General features: G+C 34.5%; 1 protein-coding gene across 6 annotated transcripts in view; it reads left to right on the top strand.

The window, feature by feature from the left end:
* ZC3H13 (zinc finger CCCH-type containing 13) overlaps positions 1-16696 on the top strand; it is a 105326-nt gene extending 88630 nt beyond the window's left edge. The window contains exons 10-13 of one of the 6 annotated variants that reach the window (XM_036249682.1): positions 3247-3399; positions 4721-4921; positions 8605-8768; positions 15832-16696. In XM_036249682.1, coding sequence (XP_036105575.1) covers positions 3247-3399; positions 4721-4921; positions 8605-8768; positions 15832-16002 — 689 coding nt within the window. In that variant the 3' untranslated portion in view covers positions 16003-16696. Of the gene's footprint in view, positions 1-3246; positions 3400-4720; positions 4942-8604; positions 8769-15831 lie in introns of those variants that run through there. The other 5 variants (XM_036249681.1, XM_036249679.1, XM_036249678.1 and 2 more) reach the window with 5 other exon arrangements.
* The last annotated feature ends 251 nt before the right edge of the window (positions 16697-16947 follow it).

The raw sequence follows: 16947 nt of genomic DNA, 5'->3' as shown, positions 1-16947 counted from the left end.
GGTGGAGGGGCGGAGGGGCGGAGGGGCAAGGGCCGGGGGCAAGAAGGGCTGGTCCCACACCCATTGTGGCGGATAAAAATCAGGAGGACACCTCGGCTGGGAAGGTCCTTCCTGAAGACTGAGGGGTCCCTGTCCCACACCAGGTGCCCCACTCAGGGTTCCAGTGCCAGGAAGAGAATCCCCATAACTTCTGGCTGGAAAAACCAGCAGGAACTGAGGCTCAGGGAAGCTGAAGCAGCTGGAGCCCCAGGCAGCTCGTTAAAGGGCCCGTGTGCAAACTTATCGGACTCTCTCCCTCTAAGCTTGGAGGGGAAGCAGCTCGAGGGGCGCCAGAGACATACAGGGAAGAACTGAGCTGTTTGGCACTGGAGAGGGGGCTTTCTCTGGGACAAACGTGCTGTCACAGGCCTTTGTTCCTTTGGTGAGCCCTTCCCTGGGGCAGCAACCTGGGACTCCAGCAACCTGGCTCACACTGGTAGCCCCGCCCCGCCTCACCCAATTTTCAGGCCCACCCAAGCTTTTGCCACTAGCTTAAACATAGGATTGGCCTGTCTTGGATCCTGATTCAGGTTTTTCCTAAATTCTTTCAAATGAGCAGCATCTGGTCTCAGCTAGCCCCATACCGCTCGTTAAGTAATACACAGAAACAAACACAGGGAGGCAGCCGAAATGAGGAGACAAAGAAACAGGTCCCAAATGAAGAACAGAACAAAACCCCAAGAAAAGAACTAAGTGAAATGGAGATGCTGAGTTCAAAACACTGCTTATAAGGATGCTCAGTGAACTTGGTGAGGGCCTCAAGAGCTTAAAAAAGGACCAGTCAGAAATTATGCATGCACAGTCAGAATTGAAGGAGGCATTAGCTGAAATAAAGAATAATTTACACAGTTTCAATAGTAGAGTATGTTAATCCAAGAAGCAAACCATCGATTTGGAATATAAGGAAGCAAAAAACACCCAATCAGAACAGCAAAAAGAAAAAAGAATCCAAAAAAAATGAGGATAGTGTAAGGAACTTCTGGGACAACTTCAAGCGTGCCAACATTCGCATCTTAAGGGTGCCAGAAGGAGAAAAGTGAGAACAAGAAATTGAAAACCTGTTTGAAACAATAATGGCAGAAAACTTTCCTAACTTGGTGAAGGAAACAGACATACAAGTCCAGGAAGCACAGAGAGTCCCAAACAAGATGAACCCCAAGAGGCCCACACCAAGACACATCATCATCAAAATGCAAAAGCTTCAAGACAAAGAGAGAATCTTAAAAGCAGCAAGAGAAAGGTAGCTAGTCACCACCAAACCATTATTATATGAATTGATGAAGGGTCTTTTTGAAGAAAAAGATAAAATATATGAACAAACAAAATGGCAATGAATACATATCTATCAACAATGAAATCTACAAACCAAAGAACTTATATGCATAACCAATGGACACAGACAATAGTGTGGGAAAAGGCGGGAGGGGGCAGGAGTGGGGAGGAGGGGTTCAGTGGGGGAAAAATGTGGAACATCTGTAATACATTTTACATTCAACAATAAAGATTAAAAAAAAAATCTCAGTTTATTATATTTTATTTGCTGCAAATTCTTATCTCTAAAGCATACTGTTGCATTTTGAAAGCTAGTATTGTAAACTCAGTAAAGTATATAGAAACATTAAATGGTACTCTGTAATTTTAGGATAATTTAAGTTAACAACTAACTCAAGAAGAGAGTAGGTGGTTGAGAAAAGTTGATAAAATCAAGAAATAGAATATATACCATTGGTACTAAAAATATGTGTTAAATTATATTACTGCATTCTTTATAAAATTATGTTCATAAATTATAGGATAATGTTGAGATAGGGAAGATAGGTGAAAAATTAATGGCACTTTTACATTTTACCTCACTGCTATAAAGTCATTTATATGACCTAAATATTATGAACTAAGATTTAAGTTTCAAATAAATGTTATTAATAAGTCTGCAAGTTTTTTAAAAATTAATGAATTTTGCCCTGGCCAGGTAGTTCAGTTGGTTGGAGCATTGTCCTGTACTCCAAAAGTTTGGAGGTTTGATTCCTGGTCAGGGCACATAACTGGGTTGTGGGCTCAATCCCTAGTTGAGGAGCATCGGGGAGGCAACTGGTTGATCTATGTTTCTCTCTCATATCTGTTTTCTTTTCTCTCTTTCTCCCCCTTACTCTCTCTCTAAGATCAATTTAAAAATACACACACACACACATTCTCAAGTAAGGATTTAAAAAAGACATCCTCAACCAAGACAGATTAGATAAAATTATTAAAAATATAGAAGAACCAAAAAACTAGTGTTTTAGGTATATGTTAGAACTTGGAAACCTCAAAGTAAAATATCCATCTTGTTTTCAAACACATGGGGAAAAGTCAGAAAAATTAACCTTATTTAGGTCACAAAGAAAAATCTCATCAAATTAAAACAAAAGCAATATAAAGTCAGGGCCTGTGCAAAAGGCAGCTGATCAGGGTTTCTTCCTCTCTCTAAAAATCAATAAAAACAGCCCAACTGGTATGGCTCAGTAGTTGAGCATTGACCTATGTGCACCAAGCGGTCACTAGTTTGATTCCTGGTCAGGGCACATGTCCAGGTTGTGGGCCCAATTCCCAGGGGGGGCATGCAGGAGGTGGCCAATCGATGTTCTCTCTTATTGATGTTTCTATCTCTCAAAATCAATACAGAAAAAAAATTATTTAAAAATCAATAAAAACATGTCCTTGGATGAGATTTTTTTTTTTTTGGTACGTGCCCCTAACGGGAACTGAACCCGGGAGTCTCTGGTCCGCAGGCCAATGCTCCAACTGCTGATCCATACCAGTCAGGAGTTGGATGAGGATTTTTAAAATGTTATGGATTTAAGCAAAGAAATTAATGCATTCTTTTGAAATTAGCAGATTTGTCTGGACTTACTCAAAGTTGTACTATAAAAAAATTAACATTAATATGTTATATAGTCAACATTATGTTAACTTTTATTTCTCATATTTTAACTGTTATAACCTATTTTGATATGGCTTTCTCTATTGTGTTCTTGCCATTAAAATTAAATTTGACTACGTGAATCTTATTTTTCAGTTTCTTTATTCAAACATTTTGAATTTTAAAATGTCATTTTCTAGTAAAAAAATGCTTGATTAATTTTTAGTAAATTTTTAGTGTGCACAGTGTGACTTAGGTATTCTTTCCCCTAATGCTTTCTTTGACATGAAATTAATTTTTTTAATTAGCAGGAGATGATGAATCCAAGTTAGATGATGCAAATTCTTTAGGATCTGGTGCTGGAGAAGGATATGAGCCAATCAGTGATGATGAACTAGATGAAATTCTGGCAGGTGATGCTGAAAAGAGGGAGGACCAACAGGATGAGGAGAAGATGCCAGGTAATCAATCATTTGCAGAGGTAGTTGAACATAAAAATTAATATGATTTACAGTATAGCGATATTTTTTATTCCCTTTCATGATACAAGAATTGATAAAAGGCAGTTAGAACTTTCTCCTTTACGTTTCAATTAACTTTGAAAGGCCGATAAGATGAAAATTATAGTCACTAATTATAGTAAAAATTTTGAGTTCATTTTTAAGTAGACTTTGACTATGAATTGGAAAAGGTCTCATTTAAAATAGCTCCTTTCCAGAGTTTAAGATTCATATTTTATATAACTTGGAATCTAACCAAATAGTACTGATTGTCTGACAGTGTTCGAGATAGTTGGTGTATGGTACAGGGCTTCACCACTGTGGTGCCATCAAGCAACTTTTGAAATTACTCCTCAGAAACTTGTAATAGTTGAAATTATATTTGAACACTATTTTTATACCTCTTTCTATCAATTTTCTAAATTCAGGGATTATTTTCACTTATAGTACTTTATGCCTTGCCAGAGTTTATTCTGCTGACTATATCAGTCACCCCAATCAGTCTAATTGTTAATAACAAGTTTTGTGTTTTTGTAGTTGTTTGTTTTTTTATCATGTGAAGTCTTTGCTTTGGGTATATACAATATTACATTTTATTTTTATTTAATTTGCTCTTATATTTTATGACCTTTTTAGTAATGATTGTTATTTTTATTACTGGCTTTTGTGTATTTCTGAATAGAACATTATTATATGCTCAACTACTCTTTGTCAATGGATGGATTATTTGTTCTCATGAATAAGAACAACTGTCCAACTTAAAATGTCATACTGAATTACTTTTTGGGGGGGTGTATGTAAATGGTTTATTTTTCCATTATGTAATTTTTTTAAAAGGTTTAAGGCAAAATCGTAATGAGTTACTTGTTTTTAAAAAGTAATATTTGTGTGCGCATACATGCAAAGTAGAGTCCTAGATTTAACCCGTGAAAGGCTTCTGATACCAAGTTTCAAAATGTTAGACCTATTATTCTTAGTGAAATGGAGTTATTTCATTGGGATCTCTCAAGCAATTTAATGAGTTATTTATAGGAATGGGTTTGCTTGGGTTTTTGTTTGCTTGCCTGTTTTTCCTTTGATAAGAAAGTTTTTTTATTTGTAAAGGTCCTTAGATTCTAAATGTTAGTGTTTAGAAAGCTTTCATCTTAAGAATATGACATTTTTGGTTTAAAGTATTTGCTATTTAGTGGTTTTTCAGGTTTTACAGCTTATGTTTTTCTCTAGATAACAAGAATACTATTTGTAGATGTAAAAAAAAATTCTGTTCTTTAACTTTTCACAGATCCATTAGATGTGATAGATGTAGATTGGTCTGGTCTAATGCCAAAGCATCCCAAAGAACCACGAGAGCCTGGGGCTGCACTCTTAAAATTCACACCTGGAGCTGTTATGTTGAGAGTTGGGATTTCTAAAAAGTTGGCAGGTTCTGAACTCTTTACCAAAGTCAGAGAAACATGCGAGAAACTTTTAGAAAAACCCAAAGGTAATTCCATTCTACTTTGATTGTATACTGTGTGCTATAACTACTAACATGCGTTCTGTTCTGTTCTTATGTAGCACTTACAATATTGGATTTTTTAGAAACCACTTATATTTATTATTTAATTCTCATGTTGAGAATTTCTTTTTAAAAATTTATTTTGAGGAAAAGTGGGTAAACTCACAGAAAAGTTGTAAAAATAGCAAATAATCTTTCTGTATCAAAATTATTTTGAACAAAGTACTCAATGGTTTACCAGAGCTAAATGAAGTAGAGCCTAGGGAAATGGACTAGATGTTCTCGTATCTAAGCAAGTTAGATGTCTTGCCAACCCTTTTTCCTGGGAAAAGGGGAATTCTACCCAAAACAGTTGTGTAGGTTGAACCTCTAATAAAGTTATTAAAAACTGGGTCTCTAAGCCAAATGGTCTGGATTCCAGTAGACATACCACTTACTAGCTTTTCTCTCTTTCTTTCTTTCTTTCTTTCTTTCTTTCTTTCTTTCTTTCTTTCTTTCTTTCTTTCTTTCTTTCTTTCTTTCTTTCTTTCTTTCTTATTTATTTATTTTTACCAGCTTTTATTTAATCTCTCTGTGTTAGTGTCATCATCTTTAGCTGGGATTAATGACATTATCAACTTCATATGATTGCTAGAAGGAACATATAGTTATTATAAGTAAAATACTTAGAACAGTTTCTGATAGTTTCTGATATATAGTAACAGTAAATATTAACTGCTACCCTTTAGTTTGGAAATATTTTATCACATTGATTTTAGACCTTATCAAGTCGAAAATGAGGAAGGGGTATACAAAGAAGGAAAGGATGTAAAAGGTGAAAGCAACATTATTGACTTTTGTATCGTGTCCATGAGAGTGAAAAAGTTTAGTTAAAAGAATTAAGCTTTTTATTAATATAAAATTGAAAAAAGAATTGTTTAAAATTTTTATGAATCCATATCCTTTCTTTCAACTGCTAGCATAAGCAGTAAAACTCTTGATTTTAATATGTTCCAGTAAACATAGAATGTATGTGTATGAAACATATATAAATTATAATTGTGAGTGTATAGTAACCTGACTAGCGACTGAAGTCTTAGGCCCCACTCTTTCTACCATATTTGGTTGGCTCTGTGATTTTAAGCAAATAAATCCTGTGGGCATAAAATGATGGAATGAAACGCCTAAGATCTTATCCACCTCTAAAGTTATTGGCTCTTGTGACTTTTGCTAATGGCATTTCAAGTTAAAATCTAGTTTGAGTTTGTTGACTATAATATACAAATGGACCCTGACTTAATAGTGGCTTAATCTCATTAATGGAAATGCACACTGTAGAGAGGAATTTGATTGTTTTTTACCAATCAGTCCTATATTTTGCTATGATAGCTTTGTTAGAGAACTGGCATATGATGCTAAATATAAATTTTCTAAGAAATAGAACTTTGTTTTGTTTATTGCTGTATCCAATGTCTGATGATCTGTTCTTACTGATTGTGTCATTGCCTAGAAAACTACCTGACACGTATTCAATAAATATTTGTGAAATAATTGATACCTATTTTTCTTATTTTACTGGGTCTATTCCAATACCAAGGAAAGCATATCTCCACTCCATATGTAATTTATTTTTAAATCTAAGAACTTTATGTTCTTAATTTAAAGCATAAAACTTGCATACACAGTTACCCCTTGAGCAACATGGGTTTGAACTATGTGGGTCCACGTATATGTGGATATTTCAATATACGTACAGTCAGCCCACCATATCCCTGCTTCGCAGATTCGACCAACCATGGGTGGAAATGCAGTATTTTTGATTCACAGTTGGGAATTTAAAGATGCATTGTTCCACACCATTTTATATAAGGGAGTTGAGCATCTGCAAGTTTTGGTATCTGGGGGGATCCTGGAACCAGTTCCTCATGGATTCCAAGGAACAACTGAGTATTTAGAGTTAAAATTATAGGCCAATTTTTTAATGTGCAGTGGGTTGGCACAGCCAACCCCAGCTTCCACCTTGCTCAAGGGTCAAGTATATACTGATACTTAAATTGCTTTTGGCTAGGTTTTCTGATTGTAGTACGATTAAGTTCTTTTGAGCTACACTTTTTCAGTTATTTTGTTTCTTTTTTTTTTACTTGTACTTAAGTGTATGTTTAATTTGTCTAGGGAGGTTTGCAAGTATGTGTTAAAGATTCCAATACAAAGAAATTTGTCTCTTTTTTTTTCTTTATTGATTTTCGAGAGGAGAGGGAAGGGGGGGAGAGATAGAAACATCGATGAGAGAGAACATTGATCAGCCCCCTCCTGCATGCCCCCCACTGGAGATTTGGCCCACAACCTGGGCATGTGCCCTGACTGGGAATCAAACCAGTGACCTCTTGGTGCATGAGTCGACGCTCAATCACTGAGTCACTCCAGCCGGGCAGAAATTTGTCTTAATGAGCAGTTGTCAAGGATGGCATGGACTTGATGCAAATGTCTTCTATATTTTTATCCATAATGGAATGGTAGTTAATGTTTCTTTGTTTTTTATTTTAATGGTATACATATATGACTGTCATTGTTTGGCTCAGACATTTGTATCTCTGAAGCACCTGAGGTACTGCCTTGTTTTCCTGTAAAATATCCTGGTCCAGCTGTGGAGGTTCTGTAGATCTCGTGATAGGCACTGTGTTTTTAAAAGCTCCTCAGATAGTTCTGATAGACACCAGAGTTTATGAACTAGTTTTGAGTTTTCTTTATATTTATTTACACTTTTTTATGGTATATACCTATTGAATAAGTATATAACTCATTTACTAGGTATATTGTATGAGACGAGGTTTTTTGTTAATTATCTGATCTCACTGTGCTTTGCAATTCACAAAATGAAAATGAAATATTTAATGTAGTTTTTGTTATCAATCAAATGTGTCTGTTTTATTTTTACTTACATGTTATTTGTTGCTTTCCTTTATGGGCTCTGACATTAACCTGTTTGATCATGTTACAGAAGCAGTACTTGGTACCTTTGGTTCTCTTGGCCAACTCTTAGAATGCTAGCTTTGAAGTTACTACTTTTTCTGTCATTTATTTTGATTACTGACTGGCTCTGTTCTGTTATAAAGTTTTTAAATACTCTTCCCTACCTTGCATGTTATGACTTAAAACTAAGTGATTTTAATTTAATACATTGCCCAGGATTTTGTAGTAATCAGATCTAGGATAAAATATTCATATGGTCTGACTGACATCTAATCACTTCCTAACTGATTTTTTTAAGAAGCTGTACACTGTAGTCACATTATTACATTTGAATCTTGCTACAGTAAAGTACTGAAATATAAAACTTTAAGTAGTAGTTGTACAATATTCTTATTTGACTTCACTAACTCTTAACTTAAACTTTTCTTCCCAGTCATAGTTAGTAATCATTGTCTAAATTCTCACTCCTGAATCTGCTTTTCTTATATCTTAAACTTACTGTGGCTGTCAGATATTAATTTTTGTTTCAGACGAGCAACAAAACTACACATCTACACATTAAATGAATTTCACAGAGAATATCTCACCTTTAATATAAAATAATTTTCATCTATGTTGGTAATTTTGATAAAGTACAGACTGTGGAATATTCATCTAAGCAGTTGGTGATATTTTATATTTTAGGAAAACTTAATGCATGTTTATTTTATATTTGAAAGATACAGACAGCCTTTTTGAACATGAATTGGGGGCTCTCAATATGGCTGCATTATTACGAAAAGAAGAAAGAGAAAGTCTTCTTAGTAATCTTGGACCATGTTGTAAAGCATTGTGCTTCAGACGGGATTCTGCAATCCGAAAGCAGCTTGTTAAAAATGAGAAGGTATTATTGTTCTTGTTTTTTCTTTTTGGAACAAATGCAAAATGTTTGTTGAATAACATGAATGACATACTTTCCATTTGATTGTTTTAGGGTGAGAGTATGGTTTCATTTGGTTTTATGAGTTTGGTTTTCTAGACTTTTACAAATGTAAAGGAAAGAATTCTGTTAGAATTTATAATGGTTTTTATTTTACTTTAATAGGACATTTGTGTTGAAAACAATTTGTTATTTAAAAGTTGAGGTATAAAGTTATTTAAAATGCTCCATTTCTGTGAAATATTGTTCATTTCATTGTGAAATTTTTCTTCAGGTAATAAAACATACTAGAAATTTATTTAAATTGAGGATTAAGGAAAAAAATTCCCCAGAATATGGTCCGGATCTTTATAGAAATAGTATTTATGAAAATGGATCAAGTTGGAAATAAGTACAAGTGATTATATGTAAGCATTTACTTGAGAAGAATAAAGGGAATTGAAATATAGAGAAATAGAAATTAGTTGAGATTTAGGTGACATTTGATCATGAGAAATTAAAAGCATTTTAGGCTTTTTAAATTTAAGAAACTAGGATTTTTATTTTGGGGTGTGATTTGATGGGCATGTGTATTGTGAGAGTTGGTCCTAAAAAATTACAGAAACATTTAATTGGTTAGCTTTTTACTAGTGGACATTAAGGAAAACATTGCTAAAGAAAGGATATTTCATTAAAGAAAAATACTTAGATTTGATCTTTTAGACAGTAAATTGACAGGGACACACAGTTCTTAAATGACCAACTAGATCAGCTGGACTTAATTGATATTTACAGAACATTTCACCCCAAAGCTGCAGAATATGCATTCTTAAGTGCACACGGGACATTCTTAAAGATAGACCACATGTTAGGATACAAAGTAAATCTCCACAAATTCAAGAAGATTGAAATCATATCAAGCATCTTTTCAGATCACAATGGTATGAAACTAGAAATCAGTTACAACAAAAATATTCAAACACATGGAGGATAAATAGCATCTTATTAAACAATGAATGGGTTACCAAGGAGATCAAAGAAGAAATTAAAAACTTCCTGGAAACCAATGAAAATGAACACACAACAACACAAAATTTATGGCACACAGCGAAAGCAGTCCAGAGGGGAAAGTTCATAGCACTACAGGCCCACCTCAAGAAACAAGAAAAGTTTCTAATAACTATCTAACCTCCCAGCTTAAGGAACTAGAAAGCAAACAAAAAGAAAACCTCAGAGCAAGCGGAAGGAAAGAAATAGTAAATGTCAGAGAAGAAATAAATAAAGACCAAAAAAAAAAAACAATTCAAAAGATCATTGAAATAAAGAGCTGTTTCTTTGAAAAGATAAACAAGATCGATGGACCCTTAGCTAGACTCACCAAGAAACAAAGAGAGTAGACCCAAATTAAAAAAAATCAGAAATGAAAGAGGAGAAGTAACAACTGACACCACAGAAATACGAATGGTCGTTAAAAAATACTGTGAACAATTATATGGCAACAAATTTGACAATCTAAGTGAAATGAACAAATTTCTAGAAAAATATAGTCTCCCAAAACTGAACTGGGAAGACATAGAAAACTTGAACAGACCAATAAAGGAAATTGAAGATGTAATCAAGACTCTTCCAGCAAACAAAAGCCCAGGCCTGGAGAGCTACATGGGGGAGTTTTACCAAACATTCAAGGAAGAATTAACATCCAGTCTCCTCAAACTATTCCAAAAAATTCAAGAAGCAGGAAGACGTCCAAAGTGATTTTGGAATTCTAATTCCAAAACCAGAAAAAGACACTATAAAGAAAGAAAACGATAGGCCAATATCCCTGATGAACATAGATACCAAAATCCTTAACAAAATATTAGAAAATTAGATCCAGCAATACATTAAAGGTATTATTCACCATGACTAAGTGGGATTCATCCCAGGGATGCAAAGCTGGTACAATATTCACAAATCAATAAATGTGATATACCACCTAAACAAAATGAAAGATAAAAACCATATGATCATATTTATAGACACTGAAAAAGTATTTGACAAAACTCAGCACCCATCTCTGATAAAAATGCTCAGCAGTGTGGGAATAGAGGGATCATATCTCGACATAATAAAAGCCATATGTGAAAAACCTACAGCCAACATCATACTCGATGGGCAAAAACTACAAGCACTTCCCTTAAGAACTAGAACAAGACAGGGATGCCCACTTTCACCACTTTTATTTAAATAGTACTGGAAGTCTTAGCCACAGCAGTTAGACATGAAAGGGATCCAAATTGGAAAGGAGGAAGTGAAACTGACATTATCCACATATGACATGATACTGTGCATAGAAAACCCTACAGACTCCATCAAAAATCTACTAGATTTAATAAAAATGGCAAGGTAGCAGGATACAGAATTAATGTCAAGAAATCGACAGCATTTTTATACACCAAAAACAAACTCAGTGAAGGAGAAACTAAAAAAGAAACCTTATTTACCATTGCTTCAAAAAAAAATTAAGATACTTAAGAATAAACTTAACCAAAGAAGTAAAGGACCTATTTGCAGAAAAGTACAGGACATTGAAAAAAGAGATAGAAGAAGATACAAAAAAGTGGAAGCACATACCTTGTTCATGGATTGGAAGAATTAACATCATTAGAATGTCCCCATCAAAATACCAATGACATATTTCACAGAACGAGAACAAATACTTCAAAAGTTCAGATGGAATCAAAAAGACCCCGAATAACCTCAGCAATCTTGAAAAAGAAAGACAAAGTAGGAAGGATCACAATACTGGATGTCAGTTTATACTGCCAAGCCATTGTAATCAAAACAGCCTTGTTCTCACACAAGAACAGGCATATAGATCAATGGAACAGAACAGCAAACCTGGAAATTGACCCAAGATATTATGCTCAATTAACATTTGACAAAGGTGGCAAGAGTATACAATGGAGTAACGATAGCCTCTTCAAAAAATGAGTGGTGTTAGGAAAATTGAACAGCTATATGCAAAAAATGAAACTAGACCACCAACTTACATCATACACATGAATGAACTCAAAATGGATATAAGACTTAAATGTGACTCATGAATCCATAAAAATTCTAGAAGAAAATGTAGGCAACAAAATTTCAGACATAGTATGCAGCAGAATTTTCACTGATACATCACCTAAAGCAACAGAAACAAAGGAGACTACATCAAACTAAAAAGCTTCTGCACGGCAAAAGAAACCACCATGAAAATGGAACGAGAACCCACTATATGGGAGAGCATAATTGCCAACGATACATGAGATAGGGGGTTAACTTCCAAAATATAGAGTGCTCGTACAACTCAAAAAATGAAGACAATCCAATTAAAAAATGGGCAGAGGACTTAAAGAGACACCTCTCCAAAAAGGGCCATACAAATGGCCAAGAGACATATAATAAAAAACAAACAAACAAACAAAAAAAAAAACTGCTCAACATCACTAATCATCAGAGAGATAGATGCAAATTAAAACAACTATGAGGTGTCACCTCACACCTGCCAGAATGGTGGCCATCAACAAATAAAACAACAAGTGCTGGAGAGGGTGTGGAGAAAAGGGGATTCTAGTACACTGCTGGTGGGAATGCAGCCACTATGGAAAACAATATGGTGTTTTCTCAAAAAATTAAAAATTGATCTGCCATTTGACATGGTGATCCCATTTCTAGGAATATACCCTAAGAAGCCTGAAACACTAATCAGACATAATATATGTACCCCTATGTTCATAGCAACACTATTTTCAATTGCTAAGATCTGGAAACAGCCCAAGTGTCCATCAATAATAGATGAATCGATAAAAGAGCTATGGTACATACATACAATGGAACACTATGCAGCTGTAAGAAAGAAAAATCTCTTATCCTTTGAGACAACATGGAAGGACCTGGGGAGCATTATGCTGAGTAAAATAAGCCAATCAGAGAAAGACAAATACCACGTGATCTCACTTATTTGTGGCATATAATGAACAAAATAAACTGATGAACAAAATAGACCCAGAGACATAGAAAGGAGTATGGTTCAGACTGACAGACCTCAGAAGAAGAAGGAGGGTGGGGAGGAGGATGAGATAAACCATAGAACTTATATGCATGTAAGCATAATGAATAGACATAGACAACAATGCTTGGGGAGATGAGAGGGCGGTCTGTCTAGGAGTGATAAAGGAGAAACATCTGTAACAAAAATAAATTAATAAACATTAAAAAAAAAAAAGGCAAATGTATTTCTGTACATGAGCAGTATATAGGAGCACCTGAGAACTGAAATGAAAAAAAAAAAAATCGTCCTTTTTAACAACTCCCCCAAAATAAAGTGCTTAGGTATAAATCTAACAAAACATGCATGATCATTGTGCTGAAAACTACAAAACACTGGGGAAAAAAAATCATAAGAGACCTAAATAAATGGAGAGTCATATTGTATTTCTAGATTATAAGACCCAATACAGTTAAGATTGTGATTCTTTCTAAATTTATCTACAGATTTAACACAATTCTTGTAAAAATTCCAGCAGGGTTTTTTTGTAGATAATAGGTAGCTGATTTCAAATTTACATGGGAGGTCAAAGCAACTAGAATAGCCAAAAGGATTTTTTTAAAGAGTTGAACAAAAGATTAATGAAGTTGAAAGACTCACACTACCCAATTGTAAGATTTACTGTAAAGCCACCCCACTCAAGATAGTGTGGTATTAGTGAAGGGATAGGCACTTAGCTCAGTGGAACAAAACAGAGTGCAGAAATAGACCCACGCAAATATGACCAGTCAATTGATGGGAGAGAGTTTTCAAAACAGTTTTGTTGTTGTTTTGTGTGTGTGTGTGTTTTAATTAAACTTTTTATTTTGAGATAATTGATCTTTAAAGTTTAAAATTTTTATTTTGTGACAGAGACAGATAATGCAAAGACAAGTATGTTGGGAGAAAATATTTTCTAATCACATTCTGAAAGAGAACTTGTCTCCATAATATATAAAGAAATAAAATATTAACAGTAAGAAACAAGCAGCCCAGTTTTTTTTGTTTTTTGTTTTTGTTTTTTGTGGGTAGAAGACTTGAGTAGACACTTTACCAAAGAGGATATATGAATGTCTAATACACTCATGAAAAGATGTTTTACATTAGCTATTACAGAATGCAGTTACAACTTCAGTGAAATATACCAATAACAACCTATTACAGATAGCAAAACAAAAACAAAAACAAAACAAAACAAAAAAACAACCCTGAAATATTAAGTGTTGGTAAGGATGCAGAGCACTTGAAACTCACATATGTTGCTGGTGAGAAGACACAATGGTAGTTACTTTGGAAGAGAGTTTGTAATTTTATTATAAGGTTAAATACCCATCAATCCCATTGCTATATATTTACCTTAGAAACTAAAAACTTATGTTAATATAAAAACCTGTACACAAAAGTTTATAGTAGTTCTGTTTGTGATCTCCAAAACAGGAAACAACCCCAGTGTTCTTGAACTGGCTAATAGATATAAACAGTAGCACCTCCATGCAATTAATTACTAATTGGTAATAAATAACCAAGCTTTTAGTAATATCAACAGTATGGAGGAATCTCAGAGACATTGTGATGGAGTGAAAGAAACTAGTTTCAAAAGGTTATAATGTCCTGTATGATTCCATTTATATGATGTTCTGGAAAAGGCAGGACTATAACAGAAAACTTATCATTGGTTGTCAAGGGTTAGAGATTAAAGAGGGTTTCAATACAAAGGGAGTTTTTTCAGTGATGAAATGTCTATCCTGATTGTGGTCATAATTACATGAATCGATGCATGAGTAAAAACTCACAGAAGTATACATAAAAAGTGAATTTTAATGTATCACAACTTATAAAATATTTTGTAAAATGCAGGTGTAATCAGAGAACCACACTGTTCCTTTTTTTTTTTTTAATTTTTTTTCTTTATTGACTTAGAGAGGAAGGGTGAGGGAGAGATAGAAACATTGATAAGAGAGAAGATCGATTGGCTGCCTCCTGTATGCCCCCCACTGGGGATTTGGCCTACAGCCTGGGCATGTGCCCTGACCAGTAATCCAACTGGCAACCTCTTGGTCATGGGTCGGTGCTCAACCACTGAGCCACACTGACTGGGCCCACAGTGTTCCTTTAAGGATCCTAGCAAGAAGAGAAATGGCAGAATGCTGGAGATACTCAAACCTTACCTTATTTTGTTATACACAGGATTGGGGAACATTTAACAAAATTTTATGGCAATAACTTTCAAAAATGCTAATGTAGCTTTAAGTTACAGTAATAGAGACATACATTTTCATACAAGGGAGGTTTGTTCAGTTCTAGAACCCATGTCTTACGGAGTACTAATGTACCAGTAAGGAGTATGGAATGTTCAGTGCTTATCTTTGGAGAATTGAAAGATTATCCTGTAAAAGTAAGATTAAGTGAGTGTATAGCTCCATACAAGAGATTTTTAGCCTGGCCAGTGTGGTTGAGTGTTGATCCATGCGCCAGGAGGTTGCTAGTTCAATTCCTGGTCAGGACACATGCCTGGGTTGTGGGCCCAATCCCCAGAGGGGGATGTGTAGGAGGCGGCCAATCGATGTTCTTTCTCTCATCGATGTTTCTATTTCCCTCTCCCTTCCTCTCTAAAAATCAATACAGAAAAATAAAAATTTTTTTTAAAGATTTTTATTTTCACACATAGAAGTAGTAATACTGTTAAACATACAGTATGGGTTTTTTTCTTATTAGAAATGAAGTAAAACCTAGTCAATTACCTGTCAGGGATTGTTCAGAAGATTCTTACATTAAGCAAGAAGTTAGACCAGGTGTCCTCTAAAGATTGCCTTCTTTCCTAAGATTCCTGGAGTCTGAAAACATTTCCTAATTTTGCTTTTAGCTATCCAATAGAGCTAATATCCCTCCCAAATTAATTTTTTTTACAACTTTTATATTTTTATTAGAAGTTAACCTATCTTTCTTACTGTCAACTAATGTACATTTTTTAAACTTGTTTTTGTTTTCTCCAAATAGGGCACGGTAAAACAAGCTTACACGAATGCTCCAATGGTAGACAATGAGTTATTACGATTGAGTCTGCGATTATTTAAGCGGAAGACTACTTGCCATGCCCCAGGACATGAAAAGACTGAAGATAATAAACTCTCACAGTCCATTGTCCAACAGGAACTGTGTGTGTCTTAAGACTGAAGTTCAGGGACATTTTTGGTACTTTTCCAGCAGTGCATATTCTGTTTCAGAGTTCTTTGGTTTCACAAGCATTATTTGTGACAGTGGCAGAAAACATTTATCAGCCATCCTAAAAGAGTGAAGAAGAACTTTGATCTAAAATTTAAAGACATTAGTAGAGTGAAGAAGAACTTTGATCTAAAATTTAAAGACATTAGTTTTGGCAAACTCAAGATTTTACACAGTACTTAATACTCATGCAAAATAATGTGAAAGCATCTAGATTTAGTAGTTTTTGTACATTTTGTTGAAATTGAAGTTTGGGAAAATGTTTGTCACTGCTTTTCCAGCCTAGGAAGATTTTCATTAAAGGAAGCCACTCGCATGTTCTGGATCATACCTAAAGAAATTGCAATTTTAGTCAGAAACTGTATTCACAGAATGAATGCAAACACTGCAATACTGTGCTATACAGAACACTTGAAAGGGGACACTGGTCCTGCATGCTGTGTTTGTAGTAGACCTCTAGCAGGAGGAAGTCAGAATACTTTTTTTTCTTTCTAGGGTTCTAAAAAAGTTGCTTAATGAGTCTTTGGCTTTTTAAAATATATGTGCATTGTTACAATGTATATTGAATGTATTTGGAATCTAAATGGTTTTGTTTGTTATCAAAGACTGTCTACTATTTTTATTTTTAATAAATGTACCTTCTTCCCTTTCCTTGTTCTAGATTTACTTTGCTTTTCAGTAACCTTATTCATGGTGTTCTGAAACATTTGTCATCAACATTACATGTTTCATACTTCACATATTTTACTGCTTTAGTCCTTATCATTGGACAGCTGTAAATAATGTGGAGTTGAAGATGTATTTCAGTTATAGCTCAGTAATAATTAAAACAAACCAAGAGTTAACTGATCTGTAGGAAATCTTTCATTTTTACAACTCTGTGTAATCTGA

The sequence above is a fragment of the Molossus molossus genome, unplaced genomic scaffold (genome assembly GCF_014108415.1).
Source record: "Molossus molossus isolate mMolMol1 unplaced genomic scaffold, mMolMol1.p scaffold_m16_p_9, whole genome shotgun sequence".
Lineage (NCBI taxonomy): Eukaryota > Metazoa > Chordata > Mammalia > Chiroptera > Molossidae > Molossus > Molossus molossus.
This window is presented reverse-complemented; position numbering and strand designations above follow the sequence as displayed.